The following is a 24,841-nucleotide window of genomic DNA, read 5'->3' as shown; positions in this document are numbered from 1 at the left end:
CTCCTAGTACACTGACCAACTCAGCGCCAGAGGACACACAGGACTAACTGGCCAGCTGCTGCGAGCTAAGGGACAACAGAGCAGCAGGTTCCAAACCCCGCTGCCAAGGCAGGACCGACCGATGCAGTCATGTGCTCTGTTTTTCTACCTTGCTTCTTTTCTCTCAATCTTTCCATTCATCTCCCTTTTAACCATCAGTCACTCAAGTACTTACGGGGCGTCTGCTATCCTTTCCACAGGCAAACTCATCTCTGCCGTTCAGATGCTCTCACTTCTCAGACTGTCTTCCCCACACATTTCAGCTCGGCCCGTGCTGTCACATGCCACCAGGAATGCTGCCTCCACTTCCCTGAACCGAAGATTTTCTGGGTCTTTGTTCCAGTTTCGCCTCCAGCACCAAGTTGGGTAAGCAGTCACCCGCTCTGCCCACCCTGAGATGTCACTTGGCTCACCTGACTGCAGGGCCTGGGTTCTAGTGCTTTCCCCAACACAGGCACAGAAACGTGCCCACACCATTCATGTGCAACTCAAGCAGACACACCCATGTAACTACTAAAACATTACTGGTATTCTAGAAATCTCCTTCACATTCCCCCTGCCTCCTCGTGCAAAAGCAACCGTCATGGCGACATCTGCCAGCGGCGGGCAGGTCTGCCTGCCTGGGGCTTCCCACAAACGGACTCACGCAGGGCCAACCACCTCGCGCCTCTGTTTCTAGTGAGCCCTTCAGTGAAGTGATGCAATACCTCACTCTTTTCTCTATTAGGAAGCTTTTATCCACACTAGCTAAACTTCCTTTGCCTAGTACAAGTGGAACAAATATACTGTCGTCCTATTGTACAGTTTGGGCTTTTCACTTTCTTAATGGTCTCCTGATACAGTTCTTAATCGTAACATAGTCAAATCTATCCACTATTTCTACTAGCACTAGCGGCTTTTAAACCCTAAGATCCCCTCTCTGTTTTGTCTATCTTTGCTATTATTGCTCAGTGGTGTTTCAAAAGGAATTTTAGAATCAACTTGCCATTTTGTGCGAGTATAACAGGAAAAGGGACTTCATGTTGGATTTTGATTTTAGAGAAAATTGAGATAGTGTGAAGTATTTTAAACCACTATTATAGTCATCCATTTATTTAAACATTTTCTAATTTTCTTTTAATTCTGTCTTATGGTTCCCTTTCCATGTGTCTCGCATGTCTGTCATGTTTTCCATTAGAGATATTTGCTATCTGTGATGTTATAATAAATGACATAATAAAAAAAATGGGGCGGCAGTGTGGCAGTTTGTAAAGCATCTGCTTACAACCCTCCGTCACATCCGGGCGCTGGCTGAGAGCCGACTGCTCCGCTCCCAATGCAGCGCCCTGCCAGCGCTCCTGAGCAGGCAGCAGAGGGTGGCACAAGGTGGTATGAGAAGCCGGGCCACTGCGTCCAGGCAGGAGACCAGAACTGCCCGTCTCCTGGTCCAGCCTGGTCCAGCTCCAGATGCTAGCGCAGCCGTCTGCAGGGCCACGTGTGTGTCTGTGTGTGGCAGTGTCTTCCCGTGTGCTTGTAATTCTTTCAAATAAATAAATAATTAAATCTTTAAAAGATGTTCATTTCTTTTTTGTTGCTGATGCACAGGAATGAACTTAACTTTTTGTACACAAACTATGTGTTTATCCTATTATATAAATAAAACTTGTGAAATCAGAAGTCCGCTCTCCCACAACCTTCCATGTTAGGAACTGGCATACAGCGCGCCACATACAGTGGCTGTTGAAGGAAACATTTGCCGGGGGGAATTCTTCCTAAAGACAAACTGCTAGGAGATAAAAACAGCACAATAGAATAATGGTCTAACTCAAGACAAGACTGGCAAGTAAGGGAGAACGCCCTTGGAAGTGGCATCTACAAGGCTGGCTTCTAGCTCTGACTTAGCACAACCCCTCTGAAAATGGTCATGAACGGTGCTGCGTCAGGACGACGGCCACACGGCTTGTCAAGGAGGAACAACGCAGGAAGGGTTCCAGGCCAGACCCCAGCGTGCCTCCTGGCCCGCATCTGCAACACTGCGCTAGTCACCCAATTCCGCATCTTAACGACACTGCAGTAGTTCCCCCCAGTCCCTCTGCACTTCCGCAGGATCCAGACTTCTGTGAATGAAAGCTTCAAGCAGCAAAGGTTTCTAGGTCAGTGGAAAGACAGTCATCAACATTACAAAAGAGAGAGAGAGAGAGAGAGAGATTACAAAAGAGAGAGAGAGAGAGAGAGAGAGGAAGTGGGGGGAAGGAGTGAGGGGGGAAGGAGCAAGGGAAGGAGAGAAAGAAGGAAGGAGGGAAGAGAGAGAATAAAAGGAAAGAAAATGAAGGCAAAGGCCTTGAAAGGCGGCGAGTGTGTGAAGTGCAAGCGCCAGGGTGCACAGCCAAGCAGGCTGAGGCACACAGCCAAACCCGCGTCAGGACGGGCTAACACAACGACAACAGCACTAGATACTTCCACATCTCCAAGTAGGACTCCATGGAGAAAAGACTTGTTAACTTGACTTAATTCTAGCAAAGGAATAACTCATAGGATTAAGAAAGTTAAAAATTCAAATTCTGACCAAGAGTTTCATTTAGAGAATTAAGAAACAGGCAAAAAAGCAACAAGACAGCAAACTAAAAACCCCAACCAAATCCTTGTCTCAAGAACCACCTCATATCACAGAGTGATCCATTCTGACCAGCAGGGGCCTTGCACGCTTCTCTTTTCTCTGCCAAGTACCTACGACTTAAGCTCTGATTTGCCAAGCAAATAACACTAAATGTAAATCACCAAAGTACTTCCTATATTTCAAATTCATTCATTATTTTATTTAATCTTAATTATGTAAGATATCTACTGTTACAAATACACGAGTGGAACGCCCTTGGTTCCTCCCCTCTGTCATCCACTCCGACCACAGCCGTGAATCTAACTCACACGGGATGCAAACTTAGCTAAATTAGCTCGAACTGACCTTACGTTTCACTAGACAACAGCAGCAGCTACGTGAACAGGATGTATTTAAACCGCTTAGTACTAAGTTCTCGCGTATACCGGCTCCATTATGGATCTCTGTGTTTCAACAAGATCACTTACTGCTCTTCTAAAATCTAGAAACAAGCCACAAACCCAGAAACAACATGTCCCCCACCTGCGAGGACCAAACAACAACTCACTAGCACTCACCTAAATTCCATCTGTCAAATCACCCTCCTGTCACTGTGCTACAATAACTGGACTCTAATGACTTGCAACTCTGCATTAACACACCACTGATTTCAACACAGTCATTTAAGAAGAAATGCGGGGTAATTGTTTTACTGAAACAAGTCCATAAATCATCCAATAAAAGCTAGGACTCTCATTTCTTTCAATAAACTTACCCAGTTTGGTGGCGCCCTCTGGCGGGTACTCAGGAAACTGGCCCTCGGAAGGGACGCTGACAGTTCTCCGCAGGCATCGGCCTTTGGTGGAATCCGACTGCTGCTCCGGCCCCCCTTCCACAGGCATCTAGTCAATCAAGAGACAAAAACGAATAACGAACTCACTCTCACTACCTTCTGATTAACTGTTTAATGAATCTAGAAGAGTACGTAATAGACAAAGTAAAAACAGAAAAAAATGCATACACAATGGCAAGATTTACCAACTCCTTTTCAGGAAGTGTTCTTTAAAAGGCAAACTGAAAGATCAGGAATAGTGAGTATGTAAATTGTGAGTATGTGTAAATCATATCCAGGTGTGTACGTCTCTGGGAGTCCAGAAAGCCAAACACCCACACAAGCCAAAGATCCTTCTGAATCAGAGACTGGCTCACCAGCTCCGGCTCTGGCCAAGGCTCAGGAAGGAGAGAAGGCACCAGACACTCCTTTCAAACGAGACGGCTGGGGTCTCCGGGATGAAGGCCCCCGATGTCCAGGTGCAGGGCCCCAAGGCTCTGGGTCGTCCTCGACTGCTTTCCCAGGCCACAGGCAGGGAGCTGGATGGGAAGTGGAGCCGCTAGGACACGACTCCGTGCTCATGTGGGATCGTGGTGCGTGCAAGGCAAGGGGTTAGCCACTGACAGAAAAGCCAGGTCCTCCAATAAAATCTTTTTTTTTAACGAGGTCTCTAATACCAGTAACTACTCTGAATCTCACTTAGCAACTTTAATCAAATAGACCTCAGAGAAATAGATACTGACAAACTGTCTAATAAAACTAAAGGCTGATCTTAAGGAAATTGAGTGAGATTCAAAGGAGTACGAGAGTCACTTAAAAACTAGAAAAGCAATTCATAACACGGAGACTTTGAACAAACCCACGGGGATCACCACAAAGAATCAGACAGATAGCTTGGAAATGAAGAAATCAATAAATAATAAAAAGAAATACATTTGGAAGCCTGGACAACAGTTTAGAATAATACATGAACCTGAGAACAGATCTTTCCAAATAGCCTGGACAGGTGGTTAATCGGTCAGCAACAAGAATGTCGAGAGCCCCACAGATTTGCGGAATACCAGTAACACAACAAATCTGTGAATTTGGGGGGTGCCAGGAGACAAAGGGAAGGGAAAAGGAGTTGAAAGTTTAGTCAATGAAATATTAGCTGAGGGCCCAGGATGATAGCCTAGTGGCTAAAGTTCTTGCTAGGATCCCATATGGGCACTGGTTTGTAACCTGGATGGCTCCACTTCCCACCCAACTCCCTGCCTGTGACCTGGGAAAGCAGTTGAGGGCGGCCCAAAGCCTTGGGACCCCGCGCCCACGTGGGAGAACTGGAAGAAGCTCCTGGCTCCTGGCTTCAGACTGGCTCAGCTCCAGCCATTGCAGCCACTTGGGGAGTGAACGAGTGGAAGATGATCCTCCTCTCTGTCTCTCCTCCTTTCTGTAAATGCAGTTTTCCAAGAAAAATAAATAAACCTTCAAAAAAAATATTAGCTGAAACTTCCTCAGGTTTTGCGGACTATCGAGACATCCAGGCAGAGCAGGGCTAAAGCACGCTGAATCAATCTGACAGCAGAACGCGTTACAATCACACTGAAGAAATCACAAGATAAAGAATTCTAAAACATGCAAAAACAAACAAACAAAAGGCAACTACCGCTAGACTAACAACAGATTTCTCAAAAGAAGCTTCTAGATGGGGCTGGACACAGAATCAACCCAGTAACTGCAACTACCAGTGTGTGCGTAAGCTGATGTGAGATGAACAGAGCTGAACCTCACACTGAGCTCACACAAGAGCCAGGGCTGGGGGCACTTCAGAGGGTTTCTTCGGGGATACCCACCCCCCAACTTAACCACTGCACTCAGAATCGCAGGGTCTGTGTTCTGACCATGGAAGGCATATGTCAGAACCGGGCCTCCTCAGTGGCTCAGACAGAGCAGTGGATGGCATGTCCAGATGCACATGGAGGACATGGCAGCCCACTGGGGCCTGCAGAGCACATCTGGTACCACAGCAGAGGAACGAAGGTAGAACAAATTGGTTAACCACCCCAGCCAAGCGCTGACAGCAAATGTCTGGGCAAATGGAGACTCTAAGATGGACTGGCTCAGTCAATGGACCTTGGAAGGATTAACTCATCCTTGCATCTGTGAGACTGCCAGCACTTCAGAATGATCCAACCACTGGAGCTGAACCCCCGGAGCATGCGCCACATCGGGGACCTGGGGTGACACTGGGAGGCCATTCCCCTTGCCCAGGTACTGAGGAGGATGGGGGCTGGGTGCAGCTTCTTCCCTAATCTCCCCTCTCCCTCAGTTAAAGGAAGAAGAGAAAATTTGGAAACAATGCTCTCACCTGCTGTCCCCTGATCCTGGATCCTTCCCACCTTAACCAACCATGTAAACATCATTGAAAATAAAGAAAAAAGAAACTGAATAAATAAATCTTTCTGTGAAAAAAGAATGAAAGACAACATGAAAATAGGAGATACAGAAGAAGAGAGGGAAAACCACGGCTTTCGGCATGGCGAGCAAGTCACCACGCCCACTTCCCCTAGGCATCACTGTTTGAGTCTTGTCTCTCTCTTCCTCTCTCTCTCTCTTCCTCTCTCTCTCTGCGTCTTAACCCCTTTTCCCTATAACTCTTTCAAAGGTACACATAAAACTTATTTACAAAGAAAAGAATCAAACTTAATCAATTCAGTAAACCACAAAATAAACAAGGAAGAAAAAACAGAACACAAGGTACTCAGAAAAAGACTAAGAGAATGGCGAGAAGTAAGCCTCTTATCAGTAGGAATCTTCAATATAAGAGGAATAACTTTTCCATAAAAAGTACGCATTGGCTGAATAGATATTTAGAGTGAGACCTAACAATATTACCCCTACCAAAAACTTATTTCACCATTAAAGACAAGCACACACTAAAAATGAAAGGCTAGAAAAAGACATTCCATTCAAAAAAGAAGAAAAAACAAGCAAGTGTAGCTATACTTGCATCAGACAGTAGATGTTAAGACAGAAAATGCAGAAAGAGACAAATTCACAATACAATGATCAAGTATTCAGCGCAACAAGCAGATACAGAAATTGTAAATGCATATACATCCAGTTTTATAAAACAAACATTAAAGCTACTTGGAGGGATAATGAAAGGATACAATGAGCTTCAACACCACATTTTTATCACCAAACATATATTTGGGGTAAAAATTAGCAAAGAAACATTAAAATATACTGTAAAGCAAACGAACCTAACAGACATTTACTGACTATTTTACCTAACAGCTGTGGAATACACATCCTTGTCATAGCGCATAGGGCAGTCTATAAATATTAGGCCACAAAACAAGTCCTGACAAATTAAAAAAAAAAGTCAAACATCATATCATGTATGTTTTCTAATGATGGCAGAACAAAATTAGAAATAACAACAAAAAAAACCTTAGAAAGTACAACGTAAATGAAGACCGAACATGTTATTGAAAACGAGCCACTACAGAACTCAAGAAAATCTAAAAATAGCCTAAAGCAAATAAAATGAAAACAAAATAGAACAAAATTTATAAATATTGCAAAAATACTAAGAAGGAAATTTGGAGCAATAAAGTCCTATATATTTCTTTAAAAGATTTCAGTTAATAGAGGAAGGAATTAGATCAGAGGCAAAGCAAAGTGAAATCCACTAAAGACAATTCAAAACATCAATGACATATTTGCCTTTTTGAAGATACACAAAATTGTCACATCTTTACCTAAGTTATCAAAGAAAAAAAAAGACACTCCCCAAAAGATTAGAGATGAAAAAAGAAACCATAAAATGGATACAACAAAATAGAAATGATCATTAGGGAATATTATGAATAATTATATGCTAATTGGAAAACCTACAGAAAAAGAATAAATATATCAGATGTCTAGATACATCTAATAACCTCCCAAAATCAAATGATGAAGGCCAACAGCTAGTAATGAGAATGGAACAGTAATGAAGTCTCCCCATAACAACAAAACAACTCAGGCAGAACTAACACCAACCATCACTCTATCCTAAAAAGTTGGAATGAAAGTAGCACTGTCAAGCTCATTCAAGGCCAGCATTTTCTCGAATCCAAAACCAGACAAGAAAAAAAACAAACCACCCACGAGCCAATATCCCTCATGAAGAGAGTAAACTAACAGAGTAAAACCAGTAGCACAATTAAAAAGCTCATTCACCATAATCAAGTAGAATTTAACCCAGGGATGCTGAGGCGGATCCACATATACAAACCAATAAATGTAACGTATCATCTCAACAGAAGGAAGTTTCAATATCATATCACACACACACACACTCTCAGTAAAACTCAACAACCATTCATGGTAAGTCACTTGAACAAATAAGATGTAGAAGGAACATACTTTAGTACAATAAAGGCTATATTTAGCAAACTCTCAACCAAGATTATAGTGACTGGTGTCAGGCTGAAACCAGACAGGGATGCCCACTCCCAGTATACTTCCTCTATCTAGTACTGGAACTTATGTCCTGAACAACTAGGTAAGAAAAGAAACAAAATACAAATGCAAAGGAAGTCAGATGGCACGGCTCTATGCACAGAGAAACCCAAGGATTCCACCAAGAAACTCTTAGAAATTATAAATTCCATAAAGTTGAATGTTACAAAATCAACAAGAATTTTAACAAACCAATAATGAACTTGCTGCAGAAAAAGTTATAAGAATATAATCCTATTCATAATGGCTAGAAAAAAATAGTCTAAAATAAATTTAACCACGGATGTAAATACCTATACAATGAGAACTATAAAACACCAATGAAAAAAATTATTAAGATGGCACACAAAAAATAATAAGATACTTTCTGTTCATTGATTGGAAGAATTAATGTTGTTTACATAGCCACATTATACAAAGAGATTTAGAGATTCAATGTAACCTCAATCAGAAAACCAATGACATTGTTTATAAACCAGGGAAAAAATTCTAACATTCATATGGAAGCACAAAAGACCCTGATTGTCCAGAGCAATCTTGAATTACAAGAGCAACCTCCACAGATGACAGAACTGCAACCATCGATAGAGTGGGGTACAAACCTAGAAATGATTCCCCCCCCCATCTCTACGCAAATGATGCCCAATACAAGTGTTCAAACCACACTCTGGAGAAAGCATAGTTTTTTCAACATATGCTGCTGAGATCACCAAAGACTGACCTTCCCACCTCTCAGCCTAAACAAAAATACACCCATAGAGGATCAAAGTTCTAAATGTAAGACACGAAACAAGGAAAGTACTAGAAGAAAACATGGAGAAAACATTTCAAGACATTAGCCCAGGTCACAGCTTCCCTGATGAGACTTCAGAAAACACAGGTAACAAAAGCAAAACCAGACACAAGCAATTATACCAAACTAAGAAGCACCTTCAAAGTGAAGGAAATAACGAACAGAGTCGGGCAACAACTGACAGAACGGGAGGAAACAAGTGCAAACTCTGCATTTGATAAAGGATTAATATTCACATTATATAAAAGTCAAGAAATCCAACACCAAGAATTCAGTTAAGAAATGGGCAAAGGCAATACTATGTCAATTAATTCCATAATGTTGTATATTGATACTGTGGCCTCGTTGGGGCTTTTAACTGACTGGATCTTTACTCTGTTAGACCTATTTTCAGACCATAGAAGGTCTCCCCAAGAGGCCACTGAACTTATCTGGACAATAAGACGCTGAACTTTATGCTAGGCATGTGTCTGCAAGCAATGAATCTCAACCGAACTTGAACTATGGTTATGCAACAAGGTGGAGGAATCCACCATGGGGGGAGGGGTATGGGAGGGGTGGGGGGAATCCCCAGCGCCTATGAAACTGTACTACACAATACAATGTAAGCAACAAAAAAAAAAAAAAAAAAAAAAAAAAAAAGAAAAAAAAAAAAAAAAAGAAATGGGCAAAGGATATTTCTTGAAAGAAGAAATGTAAATGGCCAAAAAGTACATGAAAAAATACTCTATGTCATGAACTCCAGGGAAATACAAATCAGAACAACAGGAGAGATCTCACCCTCAGTTGGAATGGTTATTGAAAACAAGATAGCAGTAACAGATGCTGTTGAGGAAACCCTTATCCACCATCAACAGGAATGTATAGTAACAAAATCAGTACGGGGAATAGCTTCTCAAAAGCCCAAAAACAGACTTCCCATTACCTTAGCTGTCCTATTCCTGGGTAAAAATCAGAATAGAAGTATCAGAGAAATGCCTGTATTCCCACGTTTACTGTTTCACTATTCACAATAGCCAAAATACAGAATCAGCCTAGGCATTCAGCAACGCATGAACGGACAACGAAATGCAGCAGATGTACACGTGGGATATTATTAGGACATAAAAAAGAATGAAACCTTGTCATCTGCAGAAAAGTTGTCAGAAATGGAGGGCACTATGTTAAGCAAGATAAGCCAAATACTGCATGTTCTCTGCACGGGGTAACTGTAAGCAGAGCAGGGATTACTAAAAGCTGGGCGGAAGCAGAAGGCTGGATAAGGTACAAAACCCAGCTGGTCCAAAGGAGTACGTTCCATCAGCTTCCAGCACAGGGGTACTACAGCTCACAAAACAGGGATTTTGTTAAAAATTAGCAGCGGAGTTCAAAGCCTTCAAACGCAAGTAAATGACAGAGACAGAAATGCTGGGTTTCCTCGGCTTGATGAACACACACCAAATCTATGTGTTGAAATAACACATTTTTTAAATATGAGCATAATTTTATAGTATTCTAAAATATGAATTGCTTTTGAAATTTCAAAAATAGTAACACTGAGTTCTTCCCACGTGCCAGTCTACAGAGCGTGTTACGTGCAGCGAGAGAGGCAGTATTATGTATTCTCCACTTCCGGTAAGGAATGAGCGGGTTCTGCACAGAACGGTGGGCACCTGCCACACCAACGGACGCAGCAAACAGGGACAGAGGAGGACACGCACACGCCCTTTGCTCGCTCACAGTAATCCAACTCCTCGGACACTGGCACAGCCAAGAGCAAACCCCTACAGCCGCCACGAACACTGGACGTTTGTCACACTCCTTAGAGAGCCAAATGTTCTTTTTCTTTTGTGCCATTACCATGAATACTTATCTTTGCACAGTGGAAAATCAAAGGGCAGCATTAAGAAATGTATAATTCTAAAAATATTTGTATCAATAAAAGCATGAACTCCTTTAAAAACACCCTGTAACATAAAACTTTGAGAGCAGTAACCTGAGTCACTATCCCTCTTAGGATGGAAATTCCCTGTACTTCAATAATTAAAACAACAGCACGGAGAGGCTAGATGACTCCTTTCTAATAAGAAAAGCAGAAACGTATCCTTTACTTGCTTTCAAAGTAGAAAGGAGGAGACTACAGAATACAGGTGAGATCTCTGAGCAAACAGCTGAGTTTAAATAAATACAAGTACTCGTATTACCCGGGAAAAAAAACTAACAGTTGCTTCGTTTGAGGAGGGAATGCTATTTTTTTTTTCCCCTGTGGAAATCTATAAAAGTCATATGCAGGCAAACAAAAGGATGGTTTCTAATTCCACATACTTTGCCTTGCCGCTGTAAAATATAAGCAGGGAATAACTATGATTTTATCTCACTTTACTTGAATGTCAGTGTTAACAAAGAAAGAGAGGGAGAGACAGAGAGAGATGTCCAAGAGCTGGTTCACTCCCTAAATTGTTGTACCAGTCACAGTGGGGCTGATCCAAAACTGGCAGCAAGGAACTTCTTCCAGGTCTCCCACATGAGTGTAGGAATCCAAGGCCTTGGGCCGTCCTGCGCTGCTTTCCCAGGCCATCAGCAGGGAGCAGGATTGGAACTGGAGCAGCTGGGACTCAAACCAACGCCATTCCAATGCCCGTAATCCTTAGCCACTGTGGCAGGCAGGGGATTAGCTTGCATACCACTGCAGGAGCCCTACCTTCTCATAATTTTAATGTAGATTTCAATTCCTTGCTATTGAAACTTAAAATATGATAAAAGTTTTAATTAAAATATTGCTGTGAAAGATTAGGAGTTTTTATCCCTGATTCAGGATTTGAAAAAATAGTGTTGTCTTTTAATATAAATTTGCATGTCTTAAGAATTGTACATATAGGGCCGGCCAGGTGTGATAGTATCGTGGTTAAAGTCCTCGCCTTGCACGCGCCAGATCCCATATGGGCACCAGTTCTAATACCGGCAGCTCCACTTGCCATCCAACTCCCTGCTTGTGGCCTGGGAAAGCAGTCGAGGATGACCCAAAGCCTTGGGACCCTGCTCCCGCAGGGGAGACCCAGAAGAGCTCCTGGTTCCTGGCTTTGGATTGGCTCAGCTCCAGCTGTTGTGGCCACTTAGGGAGTGAATCATTGGGCAGAAGATCTTCCTCTCTGTCTCTCCTCCTTTCTGTAAATCCGCCTTTCCTTTAAAAATAAATAAATCTTAAAAAAAAAGAATTGAACATATAAACACCATAGATGACTTTTTAGCTGAAATATTTTTCAAACATACTGATCTTTAATATTGGACAGACTGTGTTTAAGTACTTTTAAATGACTCAAACTGGAACTCACAAATCTTAGCTGAAGAGAAAACTCAGTTTCAGAAGGGCAGTTTTCTCCACTGATTGTACTTACTAGCTTACCAGCTCACATTTAGCTGTTTACATTGAATTGTTCACAAAATAAAACATATTCTCCACGTTCAATAACAGGAGAAAAAAATTTTTTTTACTTCCTTGGCAGCCTGTGCTGGACTTGCAAATCTCCCGCCTCAATACAAAGCACAGACATCAAGTGCCCTGATTTCATTCCTTTTGCAGAGGAGAAAGTAGAAAATGGTGAGGAGCAAATGACTTCTCGGGTACCTGAGACAGTCAAATCAGAAGTCTGACTCCTAGTCCAACACATTTATACGTTATGCAAAATTGCCTTTCATTTTTAAAAGAATCGGACGGAAATTAGTTTCAATTTCAGTCTGTTTACATATAGATAATATAGTCAGGTAGCGAAAATCCACAGTACATCAGCCAGCACCAGGAATCTCTTCTCAGTTCTTTTCCTGAAGGATTGAAAGGGAGTTGGGAGCTCTTGGGTTTCTCACTTGTGTGGCAGATGCCCAAGTCTTTGGGCCACCTTCCGACTGGCTTTTCTCAGGCCATCAGCAGAGAGGTGGACTGGGAGCAGAACAGCTGGGACACAAACTGCTGCCCACATGGGGCACTGCTGGCACAGGCGCAGCAGGCAGTTTGACCTACTACGTCACAAGGCTGGCCCAAGCCCAAACACAGCAGACAGCTGGGGAATGAACCAGTGGATGCGAGATCTCTCAATCTCTCTCTGACTTTCCTTCTCACTCTGTGACTCTGATTTTCAAGTAAGTAATCTTAAACAAATATGCATTGTTTTTTATTGATAAGGCAGATTTACAGAAAGGAGAGATGGAGAAAAATCTTCCATCTGCTGGTTCACTTCCCAAGTGACAATGGCCAGAGCTGAGCCAGGAGCCAGGAGCTCTTCCAGATCTCCTAAATGGGTGCAGGGTCCCAAGGCTTTGGACCATCCTTTACTGCTTTCCCAGGCCACAAGCAGGGAGTTGGATGGGAAGTGGAGCAGAAAGGACATAAACCAACACCCACATCAGATCTTGGCATTTGCGAGGTGAGGATTTAACCACTAAACTACTGTGCCAAGCCCAGAAGTGTTTGTTTTGGTTTGGTTTTTTTTAAGGATGTTATAAAAATGCTCAACCCACCATATTTTCCAAAGGATTCTTAAATTCCCAAGACAGAAAAAGTGGGCCCAGTATGATATTCTTTTTTTTTAAAGATTTATTTATTTGAAAGGTATATTTACAGAGAGGGAGGGAGAGAGAGAGAGATTATTCTATCCATCCACTGGTTCACTCCCCAAACAGCTGCAATGGACAGAGCCGAGCTGGACTTTGTCCCAGTCTCCCACGTGGATGCATGGGCCCAGGGACCTGACCAGCCTCTGCTGCTTCCTCGGGTCCTAAGCAGGGAGCTCAACTGGAAGTGGAGCAGCTGGGACAAGAACTAGTGCCCATACAGGATGGCAGTAGCCACAGGTCAAGGACTGGCCTGTTAGACCACTGTGATGGCCCAGGAAGGTCAGTATTCAAGCTGTTACTCTGGCACTCCTGGTGTCCAAAGCATCTTATAATCTCTGATCTAGACTCTTGCATAAGTCTGCTCACGGATCTGCCTGACAGTCTAACCCTTGAGTATGGAGGTGTGGAGACACAGCCTTGTACTTTCACAGGACCCTGAGCTTATCTATCATATAGGACTTCTGCGTAAGCTCTTCTACAAAGAAAGGGGTTTTATGCGAAAAACAACTTTTAACTACACTCTTAGAAATTGCCAACTCCCTGGCACGATTACTGTGCTTTACGTCCTCTAGCCACGGGCTTTGCAGTCAACACTGGGTCTCACAGCTTAGGAGCACTAGAGTGCTTGTGGTCTCCTGGTATATCTTCCAGTTGGTAATCCATTGACACTGCTTAGTTCCTCAGCTCAAAGTGCTTCCCTGACTTTCCTTTCTATTCTATACCTGCAAACAGGGTCATATTTATCCTAACATGTGAAACAGGCATTTGCTTCTCTCTCTACTGACTCAGCAATTCACCAAGGGATGATCCAGGCACACATCCTTAGGCTCTTCTGAAAACGTAACTTTTCCTGTCACTACACTTAATATGTTGAATTTTAATTATTCACTTGTGAAGTTTGAAAGCTTTGTTTTAGCCATCAAGTCCCAAACCTTAGAAGGGCTCCAACTCGAAAATGAATGAGTATCAGACAGGTAGAGACAAAGGTCATTTTAGACAAAGGAAAAAAGCAAAACCATCCTACAGGTTGATGACATAAGAGGTTACTGGGGGTGGGGACATGAAGTAGGCCAATTTAGCCAAAGCCTGTAATGTGAGAGAAGTGGGACAGCACATCAAACGATACTAGGACAACCATGCTGAGAAGGCCTGATTATCGCCATGCATAATTCAGACAGCCCTGGGAAGCCACTTTAAATTTTCAGATCTGAGAAAAGACAGTCTTTTAACTGGCAATTCTTTCTCCTAGCTCACCTTCCAGCATGACCATTCCATTGCTTAATATTCAGAATGAATTAACTGACCACATTTTTTCTTTCATTAGGCTTCCTTCAGCAAATCTGTATTGTCAGTGGCATATTAAAGACATCTGTAGAAACAACAGGGTTCTTCAGACTTAATGAATTTGTTACCTTCACTTCACAGTCTATCAGCTGTCACTTTAAAACTGTCTTATGCCTATCACTACGTCTGTTGTGGGGAAGAAGGAGCAACAAATTGTGCCTTCCTGCTTGTACTCGTAGCATAATGAATTAAACAGAGAAGCACAGTGCAGTCTACATGTACTGAACAGCTTCCAAGTACCATGACTAGTTTACTCGGGATAAATAAGAGCTCAAAGCCTACCAATTATTTTCAGTAATATATCTGAGTGTAAACACTACCTTTCAAAAGTAAGAAAAATGCACTAAAATATTTTAAGGTCATAATTATGACTGGTTGTACCTGCGCACCAGCATTCGGACTTCGAAGTTTTCAGCCCAGAAAGCAGGATGCGCACTGGACACCGAGGGCCAACCTCCCCAGTTGTCACCATCCAAGCCAGAACTCGGACTCCTTCTGTATCTTCACAAATTCCTGTTTGTCTTCTCAACATTTCCCTCAACTCTTTCATCTCTGGTACTTGGTCTTATCTTTTGCAAGCAAAATGGAACTCAGATGGCCTTTGAACTGAATTGGTGCCAAAGCAGTTGGGGCCTTTCCTGGCACTGAGGCAGGAAGTATATTTCATAACACATAAGCAATGTCTATTTGGCACCATCTACATGAAGCAATTTACTAAAGCATGAGTCATTTCTCAAGGTGACACTCCTAGCAAACTTTTCCTCTAGCACTCTGTACTGCTTGACCCATCCACTATCTCCCCACATTGGTAACTGGGATATTTAACACCCTCCCCATGTGTATCCCCCACACAGCCTTCTTCCCAACCTGACGAGAAACATGCAGACTGAAGAGACAGCATTAAAAGAACCCCCACTCTGACTTAATACACCAGTGATGCCACACTAGCACAACCCTCCCCCACTCCAGCAGGGCCCGGCCAGGGATTGAGTTCATCCTTTCAGAATGAACTGACCTTTTTAGCACAGCAATAAACACCCCTATGAGTAGTTGAGTAGAGATTACAACAGCCTTTTCGGATAATGTTAGTAGAAATTCCTTAAACTTCATGTCAAATAATTCCAAACAATTCAATACATAATTCCAAGAACAAGATTAAACTCCTTATAATCCATTAAGTGTGAAAAAAAGTAGAAGACTGACAGCATAACCTAATCCTTCCACACACACACACACACAATATCCAACTTCACACTTTCCTTTCCTAGAACCTTGGTTCAATTTTTCCAGTTTAATGATGGTAGAACATAAATATGTGAATTAGAAAAAACAATTCTGAAATTCACATGGAATTACAAAACACTCAAAACAGCTTAAATGATCCTGAGCAAAGGAAAGCAATCTGGAGGTATCAAAATATCTGATTTTCAAAGCATATCTCAAAACTACTGTAATTAAACCAGCAGGGACACAGGTAAGTGGAACAGAACAAAGAGCCCAGAAATTAACCAACATACACACAACTGCTTGATTTCTGACAAAAATGTCCAGAACATACTTCGGAAAAGGACAATCCTTAACAATTGTCACTGGGAAGACTGACTATATATGAAGAAGAATGGAAATAGATCCCTATCTCTTACCAAAGACAAAAATCAACTCAGGCCTGTATTTAAGACCTGAAATAATGAAACTTCTAGAAAAAAAATATGGGGGAAACCTCAATGGTGTAGGCAGTAACTTCTTGGGTAAGACTTCAAAGTATGGGCAACAAAAGCAAAACTAGACAAATAGGATGATATCAAATTCAGAAGCTTCTGCACAGTACTGTCAACAGAGTGAAGGCACACCTGGTAGAATCGGGAAATTATTTCCAAGTTATTAATTCGGGCCTTGAACAGTGTTGGTGAGCTATTTTGTGATCACTCTTTCATTAGTGCAATAATTCTCTATTTTTTGCTTCCAACTGTTTTCACTCAATTTTCTATATAGTCAGCACTGTTAATATTTCTAGGATACAATAAAGATGATCTTATTGCCTGATTAAGTATTTTTCCATGGTTTCAATCATTTCTTAAATACAGATCAAACTCCTCACTTGGTCTTCAGGCCTCTTTATCATTTGCTTTTTTGTTTTGCTTTCTTGCCAACTACCTTTTTTCAAGGACTCTGCTCTCTTTCAGTGTGCCGAAGCAGTGCATTACTTGTCATTACGTCTTTATATAAGCACACTTATCCTTTCTGTCTTTTCCACTTGCTGAGTTCTTAGTTGTCCCTTAAGATATGGAACAATCATAAATTTCTCTGCAAAACCTGTTTTTTAGCTTTCTCCACTCAACATCATGACCTGCTCCAGGCATTTCCCCTGTGGTTACATCATAAATTAAAAATATTTTTGAGGCAAATTCATATAATTAATCATTTAAAGTGACTGATTATTTTGTTTATTTAATCAATCCAGAAGGCAGAGAGAGAGAGAGAAAAAAAGAGGTAGACTCTTCCCAAATCCCTGCCACAGCCAGGACTGGGCCAGCTGGAAGTCAGGTCCCAGATCTCAATCCAGGCCTCCCACACGCATGACAGGGACCCAAGACCCTGGGCCAATAGGCACTGCCTCCCATGCTTTAATAGGAAGCTGCAACTGGAAGTGAACCTGGGACATGTATAAAGGAAATATTTAATATGGTGAAAAGATTAAGCAATTACTGTATCTACCTAGTTCCACTTGGCTATAACTTATTTCAGTATGCACCCACTGAACTATAGCTTTGCAACCATAATACTACATATATAGTAGGTGCTCAATGAATAAAGATGGAATCACATGTTCAACAGTGGGAAAATAAATTATAAACTATATTTCTCCTCTTTTTATTATTTAATTATGTAAAACAATAGAGAATTATACTCACGCTTAGGAAAAAATCCTAAAAAAACATGGAACTCCTTTCAAACTTCTCGAAAGAAATTGATATTTAGGAATCAAAATATATGCTTTTTTTCTTGCAGTATTTGTTTAATAACTAGCCACTGAGTCTGCTATGCCTAAGGAGCTATTCTAAGTACTGAAACACTTCAATGAACAAATTAGACAAAATAAGTTTATATTACGTGTTAGAAGGTAGGAAATGTTACAGAAGGCCAAACTGAGCCAGATGAGGGAGGAGCTGCGATTTAGAATCGATCATGGAGGTTGGCCCTTACAAGCAGGTGATACGTAAACCAAGAGCAGGTGAGAAAAATACACCAGGTGAACAACCGGGTGAAGAACGCTCCAAGCAGAGGGAAAGGCTACGACTAAAGTCCCAAGATAGAAACACGCCTGGCATGCCCAAGAAATAGCAACCAAACCAGTATGTCTAGACTGTACTCAGCTGAGGAAGTTTCTAGTGCTAAAACTTGAAAGGATGGAACTGTCTTTTACGGAGACCCCTTTATCTCAGATACATGAAGGAAACAATATGGAAATAATAGTTTCACCCACTTTCCTGTAGCCCTTGAACTTTGTTATCCTAATTAACTATGTAAAGGTTGTCAAAAATATAATAAAAAAAATGGGAAAAGATTTTTTAAAAAAAGAAACAGCCAATTTTTTGAAGATGGACTTGACTTGTAGCAGGATCAGAGAAAGTGTCCAAGAAGGCAAAAAACAAGGTCATAAGAAAGGGTGACCAGAGCCCTGGTGACAGAAGAGCGCTCCTCGTGCCTAGGACAACTGCCGCTGGCTGGCACAGAGGGATAAGGTCTGTACGCTGAAACGCTACTGTCGGAGAAATTTACTACGGACAGACCAAAGGCCTGATGGACTAGCCAGAGCAACTGATTCCATGGACTGTCTGGATCGAGGACCAGTCAGAGCAAACGATCCCGTGGATTGTTTGGATTCTGGGGAAGAGTTACTCTTGACCATCTGCTATCCGTCCTCAGGCTAGTTCATTTCTGATGGTACGAAAGCCAACAGAACACAGGTAAGGCAAAAAGACAGCAAGGCATCTGTTTCTATCACTCCTGATGGACGGCACTAGTAAGACTGCTGACAGAGTAGCTTTTTGAGCTATATACTTATTCAAACTGAGTAATTACTATATCTTCCATGTCAATACTCCCTTATCAGTTTTTATTAGGTATCTAATTAATGCATAGAGTTGTACTTCTGAGACAGTTCTGGAAAAGGTTGACCTTTATTAAATTATTTCAATAAAACTAAATTACTTTTGAAATACTTTAAAAGGGTCATGGGTCGGGATATAATAAATTAAGGATTACTTTTCAATAGCTGCAGCAAAAGAATAAACAAGTTCTTAATGGAGGCCTAACAGGGGGCCCTTTTAAGGAGGTGCTGTTTATTAATATCTAAGAAGAAACTGTGCATGCTGTGTTACAATTGTCTTCAGCAAGTTGAAGAAATGCAGAATAAGAGAAGGAATGAGAAGAGACAGGGGAGGAGCAGCATGAAACGGAGGCAGCAGTTCAAAGGGGAGACCTGTGTCCTCACTGCTGCTTCTGCGAACACCTGCCAACTGCACATCCTATCGCTTCCTAGACATTCAGATAATTTTGGCAATTAATCTTTCTACTCAGATTTCTCTCCTCTGCCCTACCTCCTCTTTTCTGCCTGATTTTCCTTTTTCTTTTTCTTTTTTTTTTAATTGGAAAATCAGATATACAGAATTGGAGGAGACAGAGAGGAAGATCTTTTGTCTGTTGATTCACTCCCCAAGCGGCCGCAATGACCGGAGCTGAGCTGATCAGAAGCCAGGAGCCTCTACTGGGCCTCCCATGCAGGTGCAGGGTCCCAAGTCTTTGGGCCATTCTCGATTGCCTTCTCAGGCCACAAGCAGGGAGCTGGATGGGAAGCGGGGCCCATATGGGATCTTGGTACATGCAAGGCAAGGAGTTTAGCCATTAGGCTACTGTGTCAGGCCCCTGTCTGCCTTTTCAATATTACATTCACATTTCCCTCCCTGAGTGAAAAACTGGGAATGGTATGGATTTATAGATACACCCTATCACAATAATATCAATTATGTAATTAGGCATCAATAAACAAATGACTGATTTGAAAGTGGACAATTTTGTGTACTTGAAAGTTTGAGGAGTAAAGCAGTATTTGATCTGGGTCCAATTCAGAGAAACAGAAAGTGTCCCCAGAACTCTAAGTCTGTCTTGTTATACTTGATTCGCCTTTCGGGCTGGCAGTACTCTGCCCTTCTCCCCTTCCGTTTCAGGCAGCTGGCCTCTCTGGTACTTCCCCAGAGCCATCCTTTCCTGCCTCCACGCTACAGCAGGAGCCGCTGAACAGAAATCAGCAGGCAGGAGAAGAGAGCTGGGGTCATTTCATCTCCCCGTCCGAGGGCCGTCTGCTCCTGGTACAGGGTGGGCTCTCTCCGTGCAGCCACAGCCAGTCACGCAGCTCCCTGATGCAACAGCAGTTCGATGCTGCTTCTTTCCCTTGCTCCGGAGTCCCACTGATAGCTCGCCCAACTGTTCCCTTATTAAACTCTGTCAACCAATCCCCTAAGGTGTCATTCGTACTTGCTAGGAGTAGGACACAACTTCTGAAATCCTACTAGCAGACTGTTTTTATGTGAGGTCTATAAAATCCAAACAATTCTTGTTCCAAATTACTCTAACAATTTCTCAAATGAATTTGGATCTCTCTCTTAATTGTCCACAGTGAAAATTCAGCCCTAGCTTTAGAACTCAGTTCTTCACAGCAACAGGAAAGAACAGTAGCCCTTTAGACCTACCCACTGATGAAGATGCAAGAAAGCCTCTTTTGACACTGTAACTTACCCAAATGAAAACAGAAACGAGATCATTTCAGAAATTTGCTCAATGAGAGAAGGTTTCTTCAACAACATCCATCTTACCTCTTTCTCCCTGTTGAGCAACACCAGCTGGCTGTCTGTAAGGATGCAGTATTTCCGCTCCCATGTTGTCGTCTCAGTGTAGGGTGACTGACCGCAAGACAGGCGATGGGTAGGTGGCCCTTTCACATCTGTGTTACATAACAACAAAAAAAGGGAAAATTGTCATCCTCAGTAAACCAGAATTTAAAATCCAAGATTCTACAAAAACAGATTAATAAGGAGCTAAATCCAAACACAAACTTCAATGGCAAACTGAAAATTTCCTGTTATAAACAGAACAACAGAAATCTGCAAAGGGACTGAACTCCTCTGCTTTGAACTTGACACATCACCAGCCAACACCTGCTAAAACAACAGCAGGCTGCTGCGGGGCTAAATCACTGGTCTTCTTAAGGAAAAGGTGACTCGCACAAGAACATCAGGTATTTCAGAAGAAACAGCTGTTACATGTACTGCTGACCCGGAACTGAGAGTCAAGTTATTGGCGAACTATGTCTTCAAGGTAGGTTTGAACGCTCAAGGACTGGAAAGCTAAAACTACATTATCTTGTTACCACTAGAGGCCAGTAAGATCTTAAAAACAGAAAACAGTCTGCCCAGCAAGGATCTGAATGTATTACCATCATGCTCCCTAAAGCTGGGAGTACCAATACTAAAAAACAATGCCTCAACACTTCCCAAATGTCTCATTTCCTCAAAATACCAATATCAATACTCCTGTTACTTAAGGTTATGTTAGATATTATTCTAACTTACACTGTTGCAAACCTTGGCATAAAATCATCAGAACATATTAGATTCATTTAAAAAGACTTTGGTGATATTCATCATATATTAAATGTTCCTTAGCCACGAAGGACTGATTTCTCTCAAGAATATACTCCAGTGATTATTCTAAATGCATTATTTATTACTATCTAGTTACTGCGAAAAAGGACTAAATCAGACCGGATAACACAGGAGGCGAGCACCAGGTATTAGACCAGTACTTCTGAGTATCTGTGCTTCCTGAAGACTCACTGTCTCTTCTTGCAGCATGCTAAGTATTACTGGTACTGACTTCAGGGGAAGCCATGACTTCCTAGATGGCCTATATCATAATGACCAAAATACACATAACTGCTGCAAGAGTTCTGTAGAAAGTAAGCAGCAAGTTATTATTTAGAGCAGCTAGATGCATATTCTCTTCTTACATTCCATTGATGCAAATAATATCTTCATTGTCCCTTCTGGCTTGATTTCCCATGCTTTCAAGGTTTATCCATCTTTGCCTGTTAGGGAGCTTATTAACTTACCCCTTAAAGATAAGTCAGGGCCCCAACACAGTACTGGGACTTGGCAAGGAATGCTACTAATTCTGATGTTTTCAGATTTGTCCCCTTGTTTTCCTGTTTCTATGCCTACTGCACTGCCTGCTGGACCACGTGCTGCCTCTACAGCATCTCTGTTCCATTCCTACCATCCCTTCTAAGCCCGCAACCTTCCTCGGTATTTTCAGCATCTTAAGTCACTTCAAGACAGAACCAGGGCAGGTGTTCAGAAGAGTAGCAAAGACCTCACTCCTGTCTGAGGGCCTGGCTCCTAGGTCCACCTCCACTCCCCGACTCATCAGAAGATGGCTCAGCAGCTGGGGCCCTTCAAGTCACATGACAGACCTGGATTAATTTCCTGTTCCCTTGCCTCAGCCCAATCTCATTTGCTAGAAACAAGTAGATTCCTGACTATCTACTGTTTCTGATAAACAAAACAAAAATAAATTTTAAATTACTTTAGAAAAGAACTGTATTTTAAGTTTTTTTGTTTTTGAAGATTTCACAAAAATTGGGTGGGCACTGACCTGTATGAGGCTACACAGCCCCACGGGGCTCCAGTGTCTCATACAGCAGGGCTGGCTGAGGCCTAATGATTGTTTCTGATCAGCTTTCTGCCAAAGCATCCTAGGCAGCAAGCAAGGATGTCCAAGCTCTCAGGCTCCCGCACCCATTGGGGAGATCCGGAGGGAACTCCAGCCTCTGGTTCCTGCCTGTCCCAGCACTCGTGGACGCTGACACTTGGGAATGAACTATCACATGGGTGACTGACTCAAAGGGATAAAAGCAAACATTTTTTTCTCAAAATTATCATAAAAGCATCTGAAGAAAAAACTTCCTTATAGATTTTTTTAATGTTTATTTATGTTTTATCGGAAAGGCAGCTTTAGGCAGAGACAAAGAGACAGATCTCCCGTCCTCTGATTCACTTTCCAACTGGCTGCAACGGCTGGAGCTGAGTCAATCCACAGCCAAGAGCAGGCAGCTTCTTCCAGGTCTCCCACATCGGTGCAAGATCTCTAGGCTTCAGAAGAAATGGATGAACCTACTTTATGTGGAAACATGGTGGGTTCGTGGCCTAGACATGTTTTCATTCAAGTAACTAACTTGATTCCGTAAGTTAGCATGGGTGACCTAGACTGCCTGCTGAATAACCGTACTATGTACAATCAATAGGATAACTTAAACTACTTGACAAAATATAAACCTGCATGAATTTAATACTTAAATTATCTTCCCTGTGTGGTCCTGAATGGTTTTCCTAAGCTCATTCAGTCCAACTCAAATTTTGTTCTGGTTTCTTACCAGATACTGGGAAAGAAAAAGTAATGGCTCATACTCATTTTGGAACCCAACAGCACCCTTCTCCAATACTACCAGCCGGATAAAACAGGGAGCAATATTTCTATACTTTCAAAAATTCTGTTTGTTTTAATAGATTGATTAGCCATCCTACAGGTCTTACAGTTTAAGTTTTTTTCCAATAATACCATTAAAAAATATTTTATTAGCAGCCGGTGCTGTGGCTCAACAGGCTGACTCTCCACCTGCTGGTACTGCATCCAGTATGTTCTGGTTGTTCCATTCCTTCTCTCCGTAAACTGCCCAGGAAAGCAATTCCTTGAGACCCTGCACCCATGTAGAGACCTGGAAGAGGCTCCTGGCTCCTGGCTTAGAACGAGCTCAGAACCAGTGACTGCAGTTTCTATGGAATGAACCAACACATGGAAGACCTTCTCTTTCTGTCTCTTCTTTTCTCTGTAAATACCCCTTTCAAAAAGAAATATTTCTCTAAAAAATAATAATTTTAAGCACATAGAAGAAAACAAGAAACAATTGTCTTTGTTTAGTGCTTCTGAATTAAGAGATAATAGTCATTTTACTTAAAATAAGTAAACAATAAATCTTCAAATAATCTAGATTTAATCTGTTATATTGAATTATCCGTGGTAACTGAAGATGTGATGGCATATAAGCAAAGCCTTTATGCCCGTGACCATAAAGAGATAAGCTCAGAGTTTTGGCCTATTTTGCGTATCAATCCTACCAATCATTACTTTTTGCTCTAGTGACTTACTTCAATTTCTTAGTTTCAATTATTTTTAGTATTCAGAATTCACTAGAGAAAAAGACAACTACCTTAGAATCACAAAGAAGAATCTTAATAGCAAAATTGGAAACAAATTTAGATTTGCTTTGTTCACTCCTATGAGGATACTAAGAACACTGAATGCTGGCCTCATTATAAAAATTGAGTAATTTGTGAAACCGGAAAAAAAAATAAAAAGATAATTCACTTTCACTGGACCTCTTTGGAAAGCACTTCTCTATCCATGGACATTAATCCACATACTAACAGTGCTTATTTTTTTTTAACTCAGGTTTCTTAATTCTTTTTAAAATCATGAACTTAAAAAAAAATAAAATCATGAGTTTACATGAGTTACATCAGCATTTATAATTGTGTCAGTTAAAACTGACAGATTTTTAAACACAGATATTTATTTAATTATAATAAGCATACTGCAATATTAACATATATAAATTTTAATGAAATGTATCTATTTACCGAAAGAAAAAGAGTTACTTAATAGAGTGACACTGTTTTGCGCTTTTGTAAACGCCTTTCAACTTTGAGTAGACCGACTGGATCCCACATCTGTCTACATTCTCCACGCTGCAGGTCTGCTCACTGCATGTGCAGAAAAGCTGTATTCACAAACACTAGTCAGAAAAGGGATGAGGATTTCAATATTGATAAATAACCATGGGCATTGTTCTTTAATACTACACCAAAATCCAACAAACACTGGCTTATTACAAGTTAAGGACAGGCCGGGTGCTGTGACACGGGGCTCAGGCTTCCTCCTGTAACTCCTGAACCTCACCCTTAACAGTGAGTGTTGGCAGTGCCTTTCTCTGGTGAGAAACCTTTATGCTTGTCTTTAAAGTCTGTTGCATAAACAAGACTGAATACTCATTTATTTTTTTAATCTT

The 24,841-nt window shown here is 41.6% G+C and overlaps 1 protein-coding gene across 3 annotated transcripts in view; it reads right to left on the bottom strand.

Moving 5' to 3' along the window:
* The window catches only part of RASAL2 (RAS protein activator like 2), a 303,879-nt gene that overhangs the window by 136,617 nt on the left and 142,421 nt on the right, over positions 1-24,841 (bottom strand). For all 3 annotated transcript variants that reach the window (XM_040984310.1, XM_040984311.1, XM_040984309.1), the window contains exons 2-3: positions 20,535-20,662; positions 3,390-3,516 (exon numbers count right to left, since the gene is read on the bottom strand). In XM_040984310.1, coding sequence (XP_040840244.1) covers positions 3,390-3,516; positions 20,535-20,662 — 255 coding nt within the window. The remainder of the gene's footprint in view (positions 1-3,389; positions 3,517-20,534; positions 20,663-24,841) is intronic.

The sequence above is a fragment of the Ochotona curzoniae genome, unplaced genomic scaffold (assembly GCF_017591425.1).
Source record: "Ochotona curzoniae isolate NIBS_2020 unplaced genomic scaffold, NIBS_Ocur_1.0 contig_4105, whole genome shotgun sequence".
In the NCBI taxonomy this organism is placed as follows: Eukaryota; Metazoa; Chordata; class Mammalia; order Lagomorpha; family Ochotonidae; genus Ochotona; species Ochotona curzoniae.
Note: the sequence above shows the minus strand (reverse complement) of the source record. Positions and strands in the feature narration are given on the sequence as shown.